This window comes from Cucurbita moschata, unplaced genomic scaffold (genome assembly GCF_002738365.1).
Source record: "Cucurbita moschata cultivar Rifu unplaced genomic scaffold, Cmos_1.0 Cmo_Scf00002, whole genome shotgun sequence".
In the NCBI taxonomy this organism is placed as follows: domain Eukaryota; kingdom Viridiplantae; phylum Streptophyta; class Magnoliopsida; order Cucurbitales; family Cucurbitaceae; genus Cucurbita; species Cucurbita moschata.
In genome coordinates, this window is record NW_019268518.1 from 4,129,612 (window position 1) to 4,144,464 (window position 14,853).

Genomic DNA, 14,853 nt, shown 5'->3' on the forward strand with positions numbered 1-14,853 from the left:
CGGCCAATTCGAAAAAAAAAAAAGAAAAAAAAGAAAAGAAGAAGAAGGAAATTGCAGGGCCCACCAAAGATCTTGAAAAGTGGACCCACAAGAGATTTTTCATAGATAAAAAGGAAAAAACCAAAATCGTGAAGGAATTGCAACATAGAGCAAGGTGAGGTGGAGTGGACCCCACTCCCCACACCCAAAATTACCTTTATTTATTTCATGTCTCCGTCTATGTTACCGTCGGAGGTCCCTCCCACGCTTTGTCCCTGTAGAAGAATTTATATATATATATATATATATATATATATATATATATATAAATATACAAATAATGCTAATAATTATTATAATTAAAAAATTCTACACATCATTCTAAAAAACCGTCCTTTTTTTTTTTTGCCTTTCCGGTGCTCAAAATTCTAATAATTATGTTGGGTGTACGTGAATTTGCCTGTCCAAAACACGGCTTTTTTTTTTTTTTATGCTATTTAAAATTGAAAGAAAAAGAAAATATGATAATATATTTATTAGGAAAATGATTGAAAATGTGAGAATTAGTTGAGTTATTATGAGGTTTTGTAAGATTGGGGGTTGAAAAATGGGAGGACCAATTGAGCCCCAAATAGTAGTTGTCATTAATTGAGGTAAGCACTTTTGTCAATGATTTCAATTATTTTTGTTTGAGAAGTTAACGGGGATTGTATTGCTTGTGGTTTAAGCCACAACTCCAATAATGGGTCGAGGGCAACGGACTTGTAGGTATATATATATATATACACATCTTTTTCATCAAGATTTGGATTTGGCATGCCCATTTAAGAAACCCCTTCTAGAATTTTCACCAAAAGGTTGTGTCTTAAAGTCAACTTCAGAGATTTGGTGTGGATTTTGTTCCAGATGTCATTGGTTTATGAATTTTTTTTTTTTTACGACAAATTTATGAGTTTAAAGAAATAAAATTGATGGTTTTAATTTCACAACTGTGAAGTTATTACCTATTAAATACTGAGAGTTTAATAAGCTAGTTTTGTCTTGGACACTCTTTTAAGAATTTTCATAGCAAATTTGTTTTTGAATCAAGTAAAGAAAGAGAAAATAAGTAAATCCTAAAGAAAAAAATGAACTGGCTAACCTTGTTACGTTACAGTTCAATGGGCTAACATATACATTCTCGACCTAGAAATCAAAATTTCGAATTCACATCCAAACATGTTGTAAATTGAGAATATTTGTTAAAATTACCACCTAAATAGTGGTGAAATTCTCTGTTTATAATCATTTATAAAATCAAGTAAATTACAATATATATATATATATATATATAGAATCAATCATAAATGGATACAATATATTTTGCCTATAATAGAAGAGCAAATATGATATATAGGATAAACTAGAAAACTAAATATCATACCAGATATTTATCTATAATAAATAGTCAAATATGGGACCTATGATAAACGGGAATGAAAGATAAAATATCCTCAATCATACAACATATTTGCTTATAATAAACGGTCAAATATGATATATATGATAAACCATAATTCATGACTAAATATCGTCAACATAAACAACGACTTCATTGAAAATGGTCTAAAAAGTCAATTCTATTCGACCCCAACAAGTTAATATCGATGGATTTATGTTGGAAGATGCTAGAAACAAAAGTCAATTCGTTGATGGATTTATGTTAGAAGATGCTAGAAACAAAATAAACACCTAGTTGTTAGGCCTACTGATAAAAACAAAGAACATATATCAATGTCTTTGGCAAACAAAGGTCGGTGTGAATTAAAGGAAAATAAAGATGATATGGTGGCACTTGGTAATGTAGAATGGCTCCTAAAATGGGTCACATCTATCATTTCCTAATAGTTAGAGAGAGAAATTCATAGAAGACAGGTAAAGGGTATGTGTTATATTAGTTAAAATGAAATTATCCGACCTAAGTTTATAAAGAAAAGCCAACCTTCCAAACCCAAATTGCAAGTAATTAAGCAATAGTGCACTAATTACAAATTAGAAAAGAGGGAGAAGAACCATGGGAAATGGAGGGGAATCCAATTCATTGATAGTTTGATTAGTTAAGTACGCTTCTAATTAATATCAGAAAGGTCTTTAGTTAATTGATTCAAATCCAACTAACACCCAAAATCAACTCTTTTCCATCATCATGATGACCGAATGGGAACAAAGATCTTGGGATTTTTCTTGGCAATCAAACAAAATCTTAACCAAGAAAGTAAAAGTGGAAAAAAGAGCATAGGAAAGCAAAGAAAAGAGAGAGAGAGAGAATAGAGAGTTGAAAGAAAGAGATAAGTGGTTGTTGTACCAATGGGGTATACAGAATCTAGAGAGAGATCTCAGCATGACAGAAAATACAATCCCCCACCCCCCCACACACACGACATCTTCTTCTGTAACTATTCTTTAACTTCTTCTTCTTCTCCTCTCTCTCTCTCTCTCTCTCTCTCTCTCTCTCTCTCTCTCTCTCTCCTCACCCACTTCATAAAGACCTGCAATATTACCCCCCTCCCACTCCTCTCATCCCACCTCTTTTTTTCTGATCTCTCTCCAGTTGTTGAAACTGATAATGGCAAAACCATTGTAATTTTGTAAATAGATCAGAGGAAAAAGAAACCATTCTTCTCTAATAGCTGGGTGTTTTTCTTGGGGATAATGGAGTTGAAAGCAGCAGATGTAGCGGAAGTTCAACAAATACAGCAACATTTCCATGTGTTGGCTGTCGATGATAGCCTTATAGACAGAAAACTTTTGGAAAAGCTCCTAAGAATTTCTTCATGCGAAGGTAAACATATAGTTGCCCATCTAATTACCAAATTTTCTTCCTAAATTCTTACCTCTCGCATCTTTTTCTATAACTATTTTCTTTTTCCAATACCCAGCAGTGACCTGCGTGGAGTCTGGAGACAAAGCTCTTAGATACCTGGGTCTGCTTGATGACCTTGACAAATTTTCTTCCTCTGCTGCTTCATTTTCTTCCCCACAACTCTCCCACCAACAGGTAATTTTCCCTTCTTCTCTCCAGCCAAGATCCTCTCTCTCTCTCTTTTCATTTTCTTCAACTCATACTAAAGAAGACAAGCAACTTAAAACTATGAACAAATTTCTGCATATAGCAACACCAATTTCTGTCTCTTTCCTAAATGAACTTCATGTCCAAGTGAATTATCTATATATCATAAGAATTGATTGATTAATAATGAATCAACATCCCAATCGAGATCATCTTCAAAGGGAAAAGAAAGAAGAGGGGAAAAAACAGCAAACAATGTATTTCTTCTAAAATTGAAGTTTCTGTTATTTGGTGCCTTCATCAAGCAGAGTCTTGGAGGGAAGTCCTGATAAAGACAGTGCAAGTTGCATACTTTTACGTGCATCACATGTGAAGAAAATTTTAGCTACAATACAATTTAAAATTTATCACTTTTCAACGGCATTCAATCAGCCGGGAATTGATGAAGATTTCCTGTGGAAAAGATTTTGGACGGGGGACCCCTATGTCGTGTTAGCATGTGTTTCTTAAGGGTTGATTTGTTTTTAATTTTATTATTTAATAAATCATTTTCATATTGATTTTCCATTATAATGATACACAGGAAGTCAAAGTCAACTTAATCATGACAGACTACTGTATGCCTGGGATGACTGGTTATGATCTACTCAAACGACTCAAGGTAATGTTATTCTTGTTCTCTGAATTTTCGGTTATATTAAAGCATGGTATTAAAAAAACAAAGAGATCGATATCAGAATGATATTCTAAGTCAATAAGAAAGGAAATGATGGACAAAAATTTCACCGTATACTAAAGTCCAGGCATCCAAATTTGAAAAGTTTTACTTGTTCATATGCACATAAACTGCAATATTCGGTATCCTTCTCTAGACATCTATTTTCTGAAAAGTATTTGAAATGATTCAAAGAATTAAATAATCCGATGTTTTGTAAGGAAAGAGCACAAATATTTGAAATCTAAATGATTTGATATTTCCAACCGATCATTTGATCACTAAAATATTAATTAGAAGATTTATGAGTGCTTACATGATACGTGCATTTGCAGGGATCTTCTTGGAAAGATATTCCTGTTGTTGTCATGTCATCGGAGAATGAACCTTCAAGAATCCACATGTAAATATTTAATTCTCTCACTCGATTTGTTTTATATTATTCACTTTTCGGTTCAATTCGCTAAGTATTGCTTTCTAATAAATGCAATTTACTTACAGGTGCTTGGAAGAAGGAGCAGAGGAATTCCTTTTGAAGCCTCTTCAACTATCAGACGTGAAGAAGCTCGAGCCTCACCTTCAGAGGTCCCTCAGCCGTTCATCTACTGAAATAAAGGAAGAAGAAACCGTCGAAATCGGAATCACTAATTCCGACGCCATTGACGACGAAAACAGCACGAAAGAAGAAAATAACAAAAACGACAATAACAATACCTTCAGCAAGAGAAAAGCCGCGAATCCAGAGCCATCTGAAAGACGACCAAAACTGAAAGAACTGCAAGCTGCAGTATAAGAAAAATGGTGCAAAGGCATCCGCCATTGGCACAGAATACAGATACGATTTCGTCGAACACCTTCGCTGCGATAATATTCTCGAGTTTCTGCGGCATTATACGGAGAAGTTTCCAGGTCGTAAAGAGGAAATTGGAGATGTAAAATGGTTTGTATACCGTCGTCGTCCTTGATAATGTCTGGTTTGTGGATCGAGATTGAAGAATCTCCTGCAATGGGACGTTTTCGAGGGAAATCAATCTAGGGTTTACAACTCGGATTAAAATATCAAATGAAGTTTCCTTTTTGTCTTTCAAGTTCGTTAATCAATTTCTAATCACAACAAACAAGAGGTTTTTGTTTTGGAACCTTAAAAGGACGCGCGCGCGCGAGGAATTAAAAAAATAATAATAATTAAAGAAAAGAAATGAGTCATATTTGTTTTTGAAAAATTATATAATAGTGAAAATTTAAAAAATAATACTTTACATTTCCTATATTCTCAGAATCAATGACTTTAATGAATATACTATTCCATATTATAAATTTATTTAATTTTCGTTTAAAGTTAAAATATGTATATCATATAATACCTTATAAATCACATAATATTATACAATAATATTTATTGCTAAAATTAATAACTAAAGAAAATTTATTATCAAATGTTTATATAAAAATATTGATTATAATTTGTAATTTAAACTATATAAAATTTTGAATAACTATCTTATAAAAATATTTATGGTAAAATATTGATACAATTGAAATATGTATTTTTTTGTTGGGTCATTTTAGCTATTTTGACACAAATGATTTGGATGTTCTAGCGACCGTTTGGCAAAGACCAGGAAGTGGGTTAGTTCGAGAAAAAATCTTGCCAACTATACGAAATAACAAGGCTAGAGGAGCTATGACTACCCAAATTTTGATTCGTTAATGGATGCGTCGATTTTGCTTTTCTATTCTAGAATTTTTCAAATTCGGCGAGATAGGTTTGTGCCATTTATCAATCATAGTAAAGTGCGGTTTCATATGAAATTCATTGTGTATCCCGATGTTTTTGTAATTGCGGCTTTTCGTCTAATCTTCAGAGTAAAAGTGAGTGAATGACACATTTCGAGCAACACCTATACTCTGTATTCATGATATCTACATTCATCCCATTGATCTACGCACAACAATTCCAGACTATTCTACAGACAATTTTCAATATCAAAATTATTTGACAAGGTTAGATTATATTAGTTATTATTAGATGAGTTTTAGAACACAATATTTGAATTATTGAGGGCAGTTTGAAATGTAATTATGTCAGATCTTTGTTGGGTAGAAATGTAATTGAATGTTATGTTATTAAAAAAAGATTAAAAAACTAAAAAGGCAAAATGAGAATGGAAAACATTTACGCAATCAGTGCACTGACTCCCACGCACTTGAATTCACCAACTTCTCCCAATATACTTGTTGCCATCCTCCTAAACCGGTAGTGGCCGTGTTCCACTTAAATTATTTTAAAATTTTCCTATATTTCATTAATGAATTTAATATTAATTTTCCATATTTTATTAGTATTTTTATAAAAATCTTTTTTAAAAGCATCTTAAATATTTTTGGAATATTCTGAAATCATTACTTTTCTATTTTTTTTTTATTTCAAATTATTATATGGGTTATTTGGATTTTGTTTTCTACCGTTATTTCATGATTGGATTCAGCCCCTTCAAATGGTAATAAAGTACACGAGCCAATGTAAGAGACGAGAGCTCTAGGTGAAATCTCTCACCCTAGAGACAATGGCAGAGACAAGATCTCCGAGTGTACTCGCTCACCACGAGCCAATGGCAGAGACAAGATCTCTGAGTGTACTCGCTCACCACGAGCCAATGGCAGAGACAAGATCTCCGAGTGTACTCGCTCACCACGAGCCAATGGCAGAGACAAGATCTCCGAGTGTACTCGCTCACCACGAGCCAATGTCAGAGACAAGAGCTCCGAGTGTACTCGCTCACCACGAGCCAATGTCAGAGACAAGATCTCCGAGTGTACTCGCTCACCACGAGCCAATGGCAGAGACAAGATCTCCGAGTGTACTCGCTCACCACGAGCCAATGGCAGAGACAAGATCTCCGAGTGTACTCGCTCACCACGAGCCAATGTCAGAGACAAGATCTCCGAGTGTACTCGCTCACCACGAGCCAATGTCAGAGACAAGATCTCCGAGTGTACTCGCTCACCACGAGCCAATGGCAGAGACAAGATCTCCGAGTGTACTCGCTCACCACGAGCCAATGTCAGAGACAAGAGCTCCGAGTGTACTCGCTCACCACGAGCCAATGTCAGAGACAAGAGCTCCGAGTGTACTCGCTCCCCACGAGCCAATGTCATGAGTGTACTCGCTCCCCACGAGCCAATGTCATGAGTGTACTCGCTCCCCACTAGCCAATGTCATGAGTGTACTCTCTCCCCACGAGCCAATGTCATGAGTGTACTCTCTCCCCACGAGCCAATGTCATGAGTGTACTCTCTCCCCACGAGCCAATGTCATGAGTGTACTCTCTCCCCACGAGCCAATGTCATGAGTGTACTCTCTCCCCACGAGCCAATGTCATGAGTGTACTCTCTCCCCACTAGCCAATGTCATGAGTGTACTCTCTCCCCACGAGCCAATGTCATGAGTGTACTCTCTCCCCACGAGCCAATGTCATGAGTGTACTCTCTCCCCACGAGCCAATGTCATGAGTGTACTCTCTCCCCACGAGCCAATGTCATGAGTGTACTCTCTCCCCACTAGCCAATGTCATGAGTGTACTCTCTCCCCACGAGCCAATGTCATGAGTGTACTCTCTCCCCACGAGCCAATGTCATGAGTGTACTCTCTCCCCACGAGCCAATGTCAGAGACAATGTCATGAGTGTACTCTCTCCCCACGAGCCAATGTCAGAGACAAGATCGAGTGTACTCGCTCCCCACGAGCCAATGTCAGAGACAAGATCGAGTGTACTCGCTCCCCACGAGCCAATGTCAGAGACAAGATCGAGTGTACTCGCTCCCCACGAGCCAATGTCAGAGACAAGATCGAGTGTACTCGCTCCCCACGAGCCAATGTCAGAGACAAGATCGAGTGTACTCGCTCCCCACGAGCCAATGTCAGAGACAAGATCGAGTGTACTCGCTCCCCATGAACCAATGTCAGAGACAAGAGCAAGTGTAGGCTAAGTCTCGAATTATCTAGAGTATTAGAACATAAAATTGTAAGATAAAAAATGAAAGCGCTAAACTCAGCCGGTAAATTAAAAATAGTAAAATGTTGATATGATCACATAAGGGTTAAAAGTGTAGTAAGGATAACAGGGATAATACTGTAGAACTAAGAGCTACTCCAAAAGCAAAGAGCTTGCGTCGCATATTATTGTTTGGTTTATTTCTTGTCAACTTCTATAGAGAGAATTGAAAAGGCGATCACATGCTCTGTGGTGGTGATGATACTATTATGTTGTCAACTTCTATAGGAATCGCAGCTGCCAAAACATGCCAAACAACCAAAGCTCTCAAGCCGCCTGCCCCCAGAAGATCTTGAGATCTGCACTCCTCCATCAACAAAAAGCTCTCTTCCTACACAAAACCAAGGTTATGATTCACAAGGTGCAGATGTTCACAAGTTGGTTCTTCGTGTTTAGTACTCAAAATCGTTGAAAGATACCCCCAACAAATTCCAATCACTCAATCTGATAACCAACCAACCAACCATTTAGTTTTTGTGCTTGTTTTATCCGGATTTACTACCACAGATCTCATCTTTCTTAGCAAAATAATGATGATGATAATAATTCTTAACCTAATTCCAAAAAAGTGGACGAAACTCCAAACACTATTAGAAGGATGATGATTATGGTAATGCGGTTGGTGATCATGATGATGCTATTTTCTACCATGCAAGTTTCAGAGGGTTTCATTAGATAAAAGGTTAAGAGATCTTTTTTACTTCTTACCATTTTTAGAGCTCATCCTTGGCTGGTTTTGAGTCCTTGGGTTTCGAATCAGCCTCGGTGTCCTTGGGTTCTGAATCTACCTGCTCGGTTTTATCACGATTTATCTCAATGAAATTTATGATGTCTTCCTTTGTTCTATCGCCGTTGTAGTCAACCAGCTTTCCGCTTGCTGTCCTGAGATACACAGTCGGGTAACCTTCGACCTCGAACTCACCATTTGCGATGTCATTCGCGCTGGCATCCTACCAAGAGAAACAAGTTGTTGATCATATACATATTTGAATTGTCTAACGGATCAAATTTGCAGACAACCCATTTCAAGTGAAAATGCAGATATCAATTCCAAAGTTCAAAATTCACAGGAAAATTCACAGGTAATGGATCTTACAAACTTAGCAATGACAACATCAGGATCGCTTTCATATGAGACAGCCACTTCCTCTAAAATTGGAGCAAGTTTTTTGCAGTGACCGCACCATGGAGAATAAAATTCCAGTAAAACTGCCCCACAAAAAAAGCTAGTTAATGATCTTGCACTATACAACTAGAGGATGGTTAAATAGAAATACGATCAAGAACAAAAGTTCAAAAAAAATGGGAGAAGAATCAATTATGTATGAATGGCAAATCAGTTTAGTGGCTCAAAATTTCTAAAAATAAAGGAAAATCATAAGAGGCCTCTTTGCAACACCATGAGATATGAGATAAATTAAGTTAAATTGGGTACTTAAATGCCTAGCTAGTGATGATCAAATGAAAATTAACGATTTCATAATAAGAATAGCCTTGGGATTGATGAGTATATATGAATACTGCTGCATACATACAAGCATGATGAGAATATTTCTAGCACATATTTTCTTAGATCATATTAGGGAACTGTGATACTCACCATTTTTACCAGATTTGTAGACTACATCCTGAAGGCTATCAGCAACGACCACTTTCACAGGTTCATCGTTACTCTCAGGAATGGGTTCTGACTTAATGTATTGTGGCACATTGCCGTTCTGCAGTTGTGAAATCAGAGTTATAGATAGACTTCATATTTACCTACTTCATAGTGACGAAATGTTCTTTCGACACTACCACTTTTAATATCTATAGCAAACTATAAGATATTGTCATCTATCAAGTTTCCTTGGTCATTTTCATTTGAAACTACTTACCCATCACTATACGTTCGTACATTTCTCTCCATCTCTAGGATCATAACACGTAATTTAACTACGTTTGAAACGTCTAATTGAAACAACTAACCTTTCATGGAAAAATCATTTTCATACATATACTAGCATTCACAGTACAAATGTTGTTAAATCTAAACACCATCAAGGGTCATGAAAACACATAAAATGTAAGTGAGTTTGACCTTGTAGTCCTTCAACCAAGGAGCAATCTGTTCAGGCTCTACATTGAATTTCACGTACTTGAACCTATCATTTCTTTGCACAAGAATGATAGGGACTTGATCTTCCTTGAGTCGAAAATACTGTAATGCAAAACAATAAGGTACCAAACATGCATGATGTAGAACAAAGTAAGCAACTTAAATAGCCACCCGAAACACCAAAGTATACGAACTTTTAGGGCAGCTTCACTGGATTGACTGTCTCCAATTAGGAAACTTATTCCCTCTCCTTTGTACTGCTCAGCAACTTCACGGTACTTCAATTTTAAAGATTCAGCAGCCTCGGTGGTGTAATTCAGAAACAACATAGCCTACCCAACAAAAGAGAAACATTAATCAAACGCCATTGCTTATCAATGGAGAATATTTATTTATTTGTTCAATTGTAAATATTTACTTTGTACCCCCAGAAGGGGAAAAAAGTCTGAAAGTTGTTTTGAGTATGAAAGATCAATAAAATTGATAAGAAACAGACACATTTATTGAACCACAGAAAGTGAGCGGTGAACATTAGTGCACAATTAACTCCATGCAAACAATGGAAAGAAGTCTCTGACTAAAATGGAGAACGATTCTCACAGCGGATCATGCCTCTTTACCTTATCATTAGAACTGGAGAAGAACTTGGAAAGGTAGACGTGATTGTTAGGATCATTATCGAAAACCGTTACCAAGGGAATGCTAGATTCTTCAATGAACTTCTCCAACTTAGCTACATCAAAATCCTGAGTTCATAGCTCCAATAAGATCAGCGTGCAAAAATTAAATCACAAAAAGCCAAACCTACAAATTTAGCACACATAATGATATTAAATTTTGGTACCTTAAAATCCACAAATAGCTCATCGAATGGCTTGAAAAGCCTGACAATTGGGCCAGATACAGATGTTTCTCCACGTGGAAGTAGCTTAGCATCCAAAGTGTGGCCAAAAGCATAGTCAGAACGCAACTTCTCAGCCAAAGCAATGTAGGTATCGAACTCTTCTCCAGAAAGTTTAGGAAATATTCCAACCTAAGACAGGGAAAAATCAATTTTCGTAGCTACTCAGAAAAATGAAAATGGCAGCACAAACTAGGAAAGGAAGAAAAGATGAGAGATTTAGTTCATACGATGAAAACGTCCTTAATGAGATTACTAGCATCCTCAGCAGATTTTATTTCAGCAGATGCAGGCCCATTTTGCTGCTTTAAGTAGTCAACAATCCCATCTGCTTCGCGAGGTCCCTTGTAATCCTGACTCGATTTGCCCCCATTTCTCAATATCTTAATAGTGGGGAATCCCCTAATTTCAAATTGACTAGCCAGCCCTCTGTTTGACTCTTCGTTTACATCAATTTTGGCTAAAACAATTGGCGGGTCGTGACTGCTCAAAATAGACGCAGCTTTTTCATACTGTAAAATATGAAAAGATCATGAGACCATAAGAAACAAGATGCTCAAGGACAATTCAACCAAAACAGCTGAGATAAGAGAATTAGTTTACCTCTGGTGCCAATTTCATACAATGTCCACACCTAGAACATTGGGGGGAAAACGTTAAAAGAAGGGGTCATCTCAATGACATTTCATGCAGTAATAATGGCAAATTAAAACATGATAATACGATTAGAAGGTTGAAGTCTGAATCAATTCCATAAATCTCCATTGCTTCTCAAGGGAAAGGAGTGAAAAAATGTTCCAAGATGAAGGATACACCAAGGAGAAAAAATCAACATATAACTAAGCCAACAACTAGCCTCTGATTCCAGTTCTTCATACATAAAGAAAAAAAGAAGTCCAAAAACCAACGACAAGGGTACTAAGATCCAGTTCTTCAAGGGTACGCAAAAGTTTAAAAAAAAAAAAAAAACAAAAATCCTCACTGTCGTTGATTGCGCACTCAATTACACACATCGGGGTAACAAACAAAAGGCAGCCATACAATCATTCCCAAATGCTAATATCCAAATAACATCACCAAGATTGTTCAACAACAATGCACTAAAACCAACCTATAGAAACAGAGCACAGAGGCCAATTTACACAATGAATGCGAAAAATGAATCAAGAAAACAACACTACATTCAAGACATAAAAATGAGATCCTCACAAAAATCACAAAATCAAATCACATAGCAGCCGTAAAAAGATCGGAAACGGAAATTTGACCAACGAGAAGGAAATGGCAGTAAAAAAAACCCTAAAGGACAATCTAAAAAAAACCATACCACGGGGCGTAGAACTCAACGACAATGAAATCATGCTTGGCAACAACATCCGAGAAGTTCGAATGGTCCAAAGTGAGAACAAATTCCTTCGCCTCAGCCTTGTCCGCGTAGATCTCAGTGAAAGAAGCAGAAAGAAGAACAAAAACAAGCACAGAGAACCGAATCAAATGTGAAGACGCCATTGTCAATGCAATGGAAGAAGAAGAAGCTTTCCGTAAAACTAAACGATATTAAGAAAAGTTCAGACGCGCGGGGGGGTTTTAAGGGGGACCGGCTGAAGCAGTTTTTTTTTTTAATTATTAATTAATTTTTAAAAATCCGGCTAAAGGAGTTAGATAAAAAACGATGAAAATATGGTACTCGCACGTGACTTCTCGTGAGTCATCGGATCTACGCATTAAAAATCAACGCTGGCGCTACACGTGGACACTACTCGACGTGGCGTTCTTCTATTGGATAATACTCGTCATTCGTATTGGTTTTTCATCCGAGGGCTCGCACGCTTGGCGATTAAATCGGCGATTAAAAACTATTACCGGCTGCTAGAAGAATTTGAAATGTCGATGGCCAATTAAATCGTGGCGACTTTTCTAAAAGTGGCAAATATCTATTCAATTGAAACTGATTTGTTGTTTTGTTTGGTTATCCTGGTCTTGCGTGTACTGGAACAGTTCTCCCTTGGATTTGAAATTTTATGGTAAAAAAATATATTTTTAATTCTTACCATTATTACACCTTAATATTTCATAATTATTTTAAAATTATTATTTATTATAAATCTTTTAATATTATATAAAAAATTAAAGGATGACTATAAACACTTATTTGAATTAAGTTTAAGTCGATTTTTATTTAACATTTAAATAATTTTTTATTTCAACAATAATTTTAAGACATTAAGGATAGTATATTGTAATTATGAAAATCGTTATAATATATATATATATATATATATATATATATATATATATATATATATTAACTTTTATAGTATTATTTACTTTCTAATCCAATTTGTCCACTTGAAACGGTCTTTGGGGATAAATCTTAAGCAAAAAAGTAGATGTAATGATAATTAATAAAATTATTATAGGGAAAGCCACCAACCACATTAATTAATTTTCCATATATATATTATTATTATTTAAGTTGCAATGTATATTTCAATTATAAATATTCAGCATTTTTAGAATATTTGAATGTGACGTCTCACTAGGGAGAAGAACAAACCATCATAAGGTGTGTGAAAACCTTCTTCAGACCTGTTTTAAAATTTTGAGGGGAAGTTCAAAAGGGAAGTCCAAAGAAAACAATATATTCTAGCGGTGGGCCCACATTACAAATGATATCTGAGCCAGATATCGAACGATGTGCCAGTAAAGACGTTGACGTTGGGCCTCGAAGGAAGTGGATTGTCGATTGAAGAAAGAAACGAGCGCTAGACCCCGAAGGAGGGTGGATTGTGATGTCCCGTTGGGAGGAGAAAATAACAATATAATTCATTCTTATCCCTATAGTATTGTCTTCGATAAATATTAGATTATCAGTAAAAATTAGACAAGAAGTTAATTTATGGAAATTTTCAATAAAAATTTTAAATTAGACTAATAATTTTATAATTTAAATCTTAATTTTAATAATTATATCAATTTACACTCGATTTTGTAACAAGTTTACCTACGCGTGAGAATTAATACATATCTTAGAGATATAAATTGACTTTTTTTCATAAAAATTTAGAAAATCTATTTATTAACCCCTTTGTACCTTAGAATGAAAAAAAAAGATATTGAAATATTGAAATTTGAAAATGATTTAAAATTATTATTCATGTATTGAAATAAAAGCATGATTTATCATTTGGATGTTGGCTACAGAGGTAATGAAAATAATAGGTTTGATAATATTATCTTACCATCCAACTTTACTAATAAAGAATTATAAGTTAAATTATTCATTTAGTCCCATAATTTGGACAAAATTTCAATTTCATCCCATAAGCAAAAGACTAATTAACATCAACTTTAACTCATAAAAAGTCGAAGTTTTGTTGTTCATATGGTAGGCCAATCAATCTCCTTCCAAATAAGGAAAAAGTGTGGCAACCAATTCCCGAAAAATTTCTATCAGTTTCGGATAACAACTTTTAACACATGCGCACCAATCGTTACAAATTCTAAAGGCTCTTGTTGACCCGACTGAACAAATGTGGTGACACGACTTAGGTAGCAACCCCTAAATGTTTGTTCCGTGCCTTCCAAAACTCGGTATAAATTCAAATTTTGTCCAAACATTTGAGCCTAAATTTTTTCTTCTTTTGAATTAACATGCGGATTCCTTCAAGTTTCTGGAGAAACAAATGGAGAATAAAATCAACGAAGAGTTAGCCAAGACAATTTTGAAACATGGTGCCTGTGAGCCAAAGATGCCTTTCAAAAGTGCGTTTATTCTAATAACTCTGAAATGACGAGAATCAAGCCTATTCCCACATTATTGGAAGTTCTAAAGGCCATCCCTTTTCTATACTACAAATATAAACACTGGATCAGTAAAAATGTACAAATTTCACCAAATTAGCTTCCACCTATCCAACCTACAGCATGGCCAAATTTGAATTGGATAGAAATATCTTTAATACATACACCAAATAGTTAGCCTGCTGAGAAGTATAAGTGCCATAATAAGCAACATTAAAACAAGTCAGTCCTGCCTATAAGTCCAATATATGT

General features: G+C 35.6%; 2 protein-coding genes across 3 annotated transcripts; one reads left to right on the forward strand and one right to left on the reverse strand.

The window, feature by feature from the left end:
• Window positions 1–2,431: 2,431 nt before the first annotated feature.
• Window positions 2,432–4,828, forward strand: LOC111457717 (two-component response regulator ARR17-like). 2 transcript variants are annotated; one of them, XM_023100089.1, is made up of 5 exons: window positions 2,432–2,800; window positions 2,898–3,016; window positions 3,612–3,689; window positions 4,079–4,146; window positions 4,245–4,828. In XM_023100089.1, the coding sequence occupies exons 1-5, from the start codon at window positions 2,671–2,673 to the stop codon at window positions 4,534–4,536; spliced, it is 687 nt and encodes a 228-aa protein (XP_022955857.1). In that variant the 5' UTR covers window positions 2,432–2,670; the 3' UTR covers window positions 4,537–4,828. The 2 variants fall into 2 exon arrangements, with proteins under 2 accessions (XP_022955857.1, XP_022955867.1); XM_023100099.1 differs by having other exon boundaries at window positions 2,441–2,800; window positions 2,901–3,016.
• Window positions 4,829–7,781: 2,953 nt separating this feature from the next.
• On the reverse strand, window positions 7,782–12,365 carry LOC111463816 (protein disulfide-isomerase-like). Its single transcript, XM_023107742.1, has 11 exons — window positions 12,125–12,365; window positions 11,401–11,431; window positions 11,028–11,309; window positions 10,741–10,929; window positions 10,517–10,642; window positions 10,091–10,228; window positions 9,879–9,998; window positions 9,399–9,516; window positions 8,895–9,007; window positions 8,507–8,748; window positions 7,782–8,129 (listed from the first exon to the last, which is right to left on the reverse strand). The coding sequence occupies exons 1-10, from the start codon at window positions 12,304–12,306 to the stop codon at window positions 8,512–8,514; spliced, it is 1,536 nt and encodes a 511-aa protein (XP_022963510.1). The 5' UTR covers window positions 12,307–12,365; the 3' UTR covers window positions 7,782–8,129; window positions 8,507–8,511.
• Between the last annotated feature and the right edge of the window lie 2,488 nt (window positions 12,366–14,853).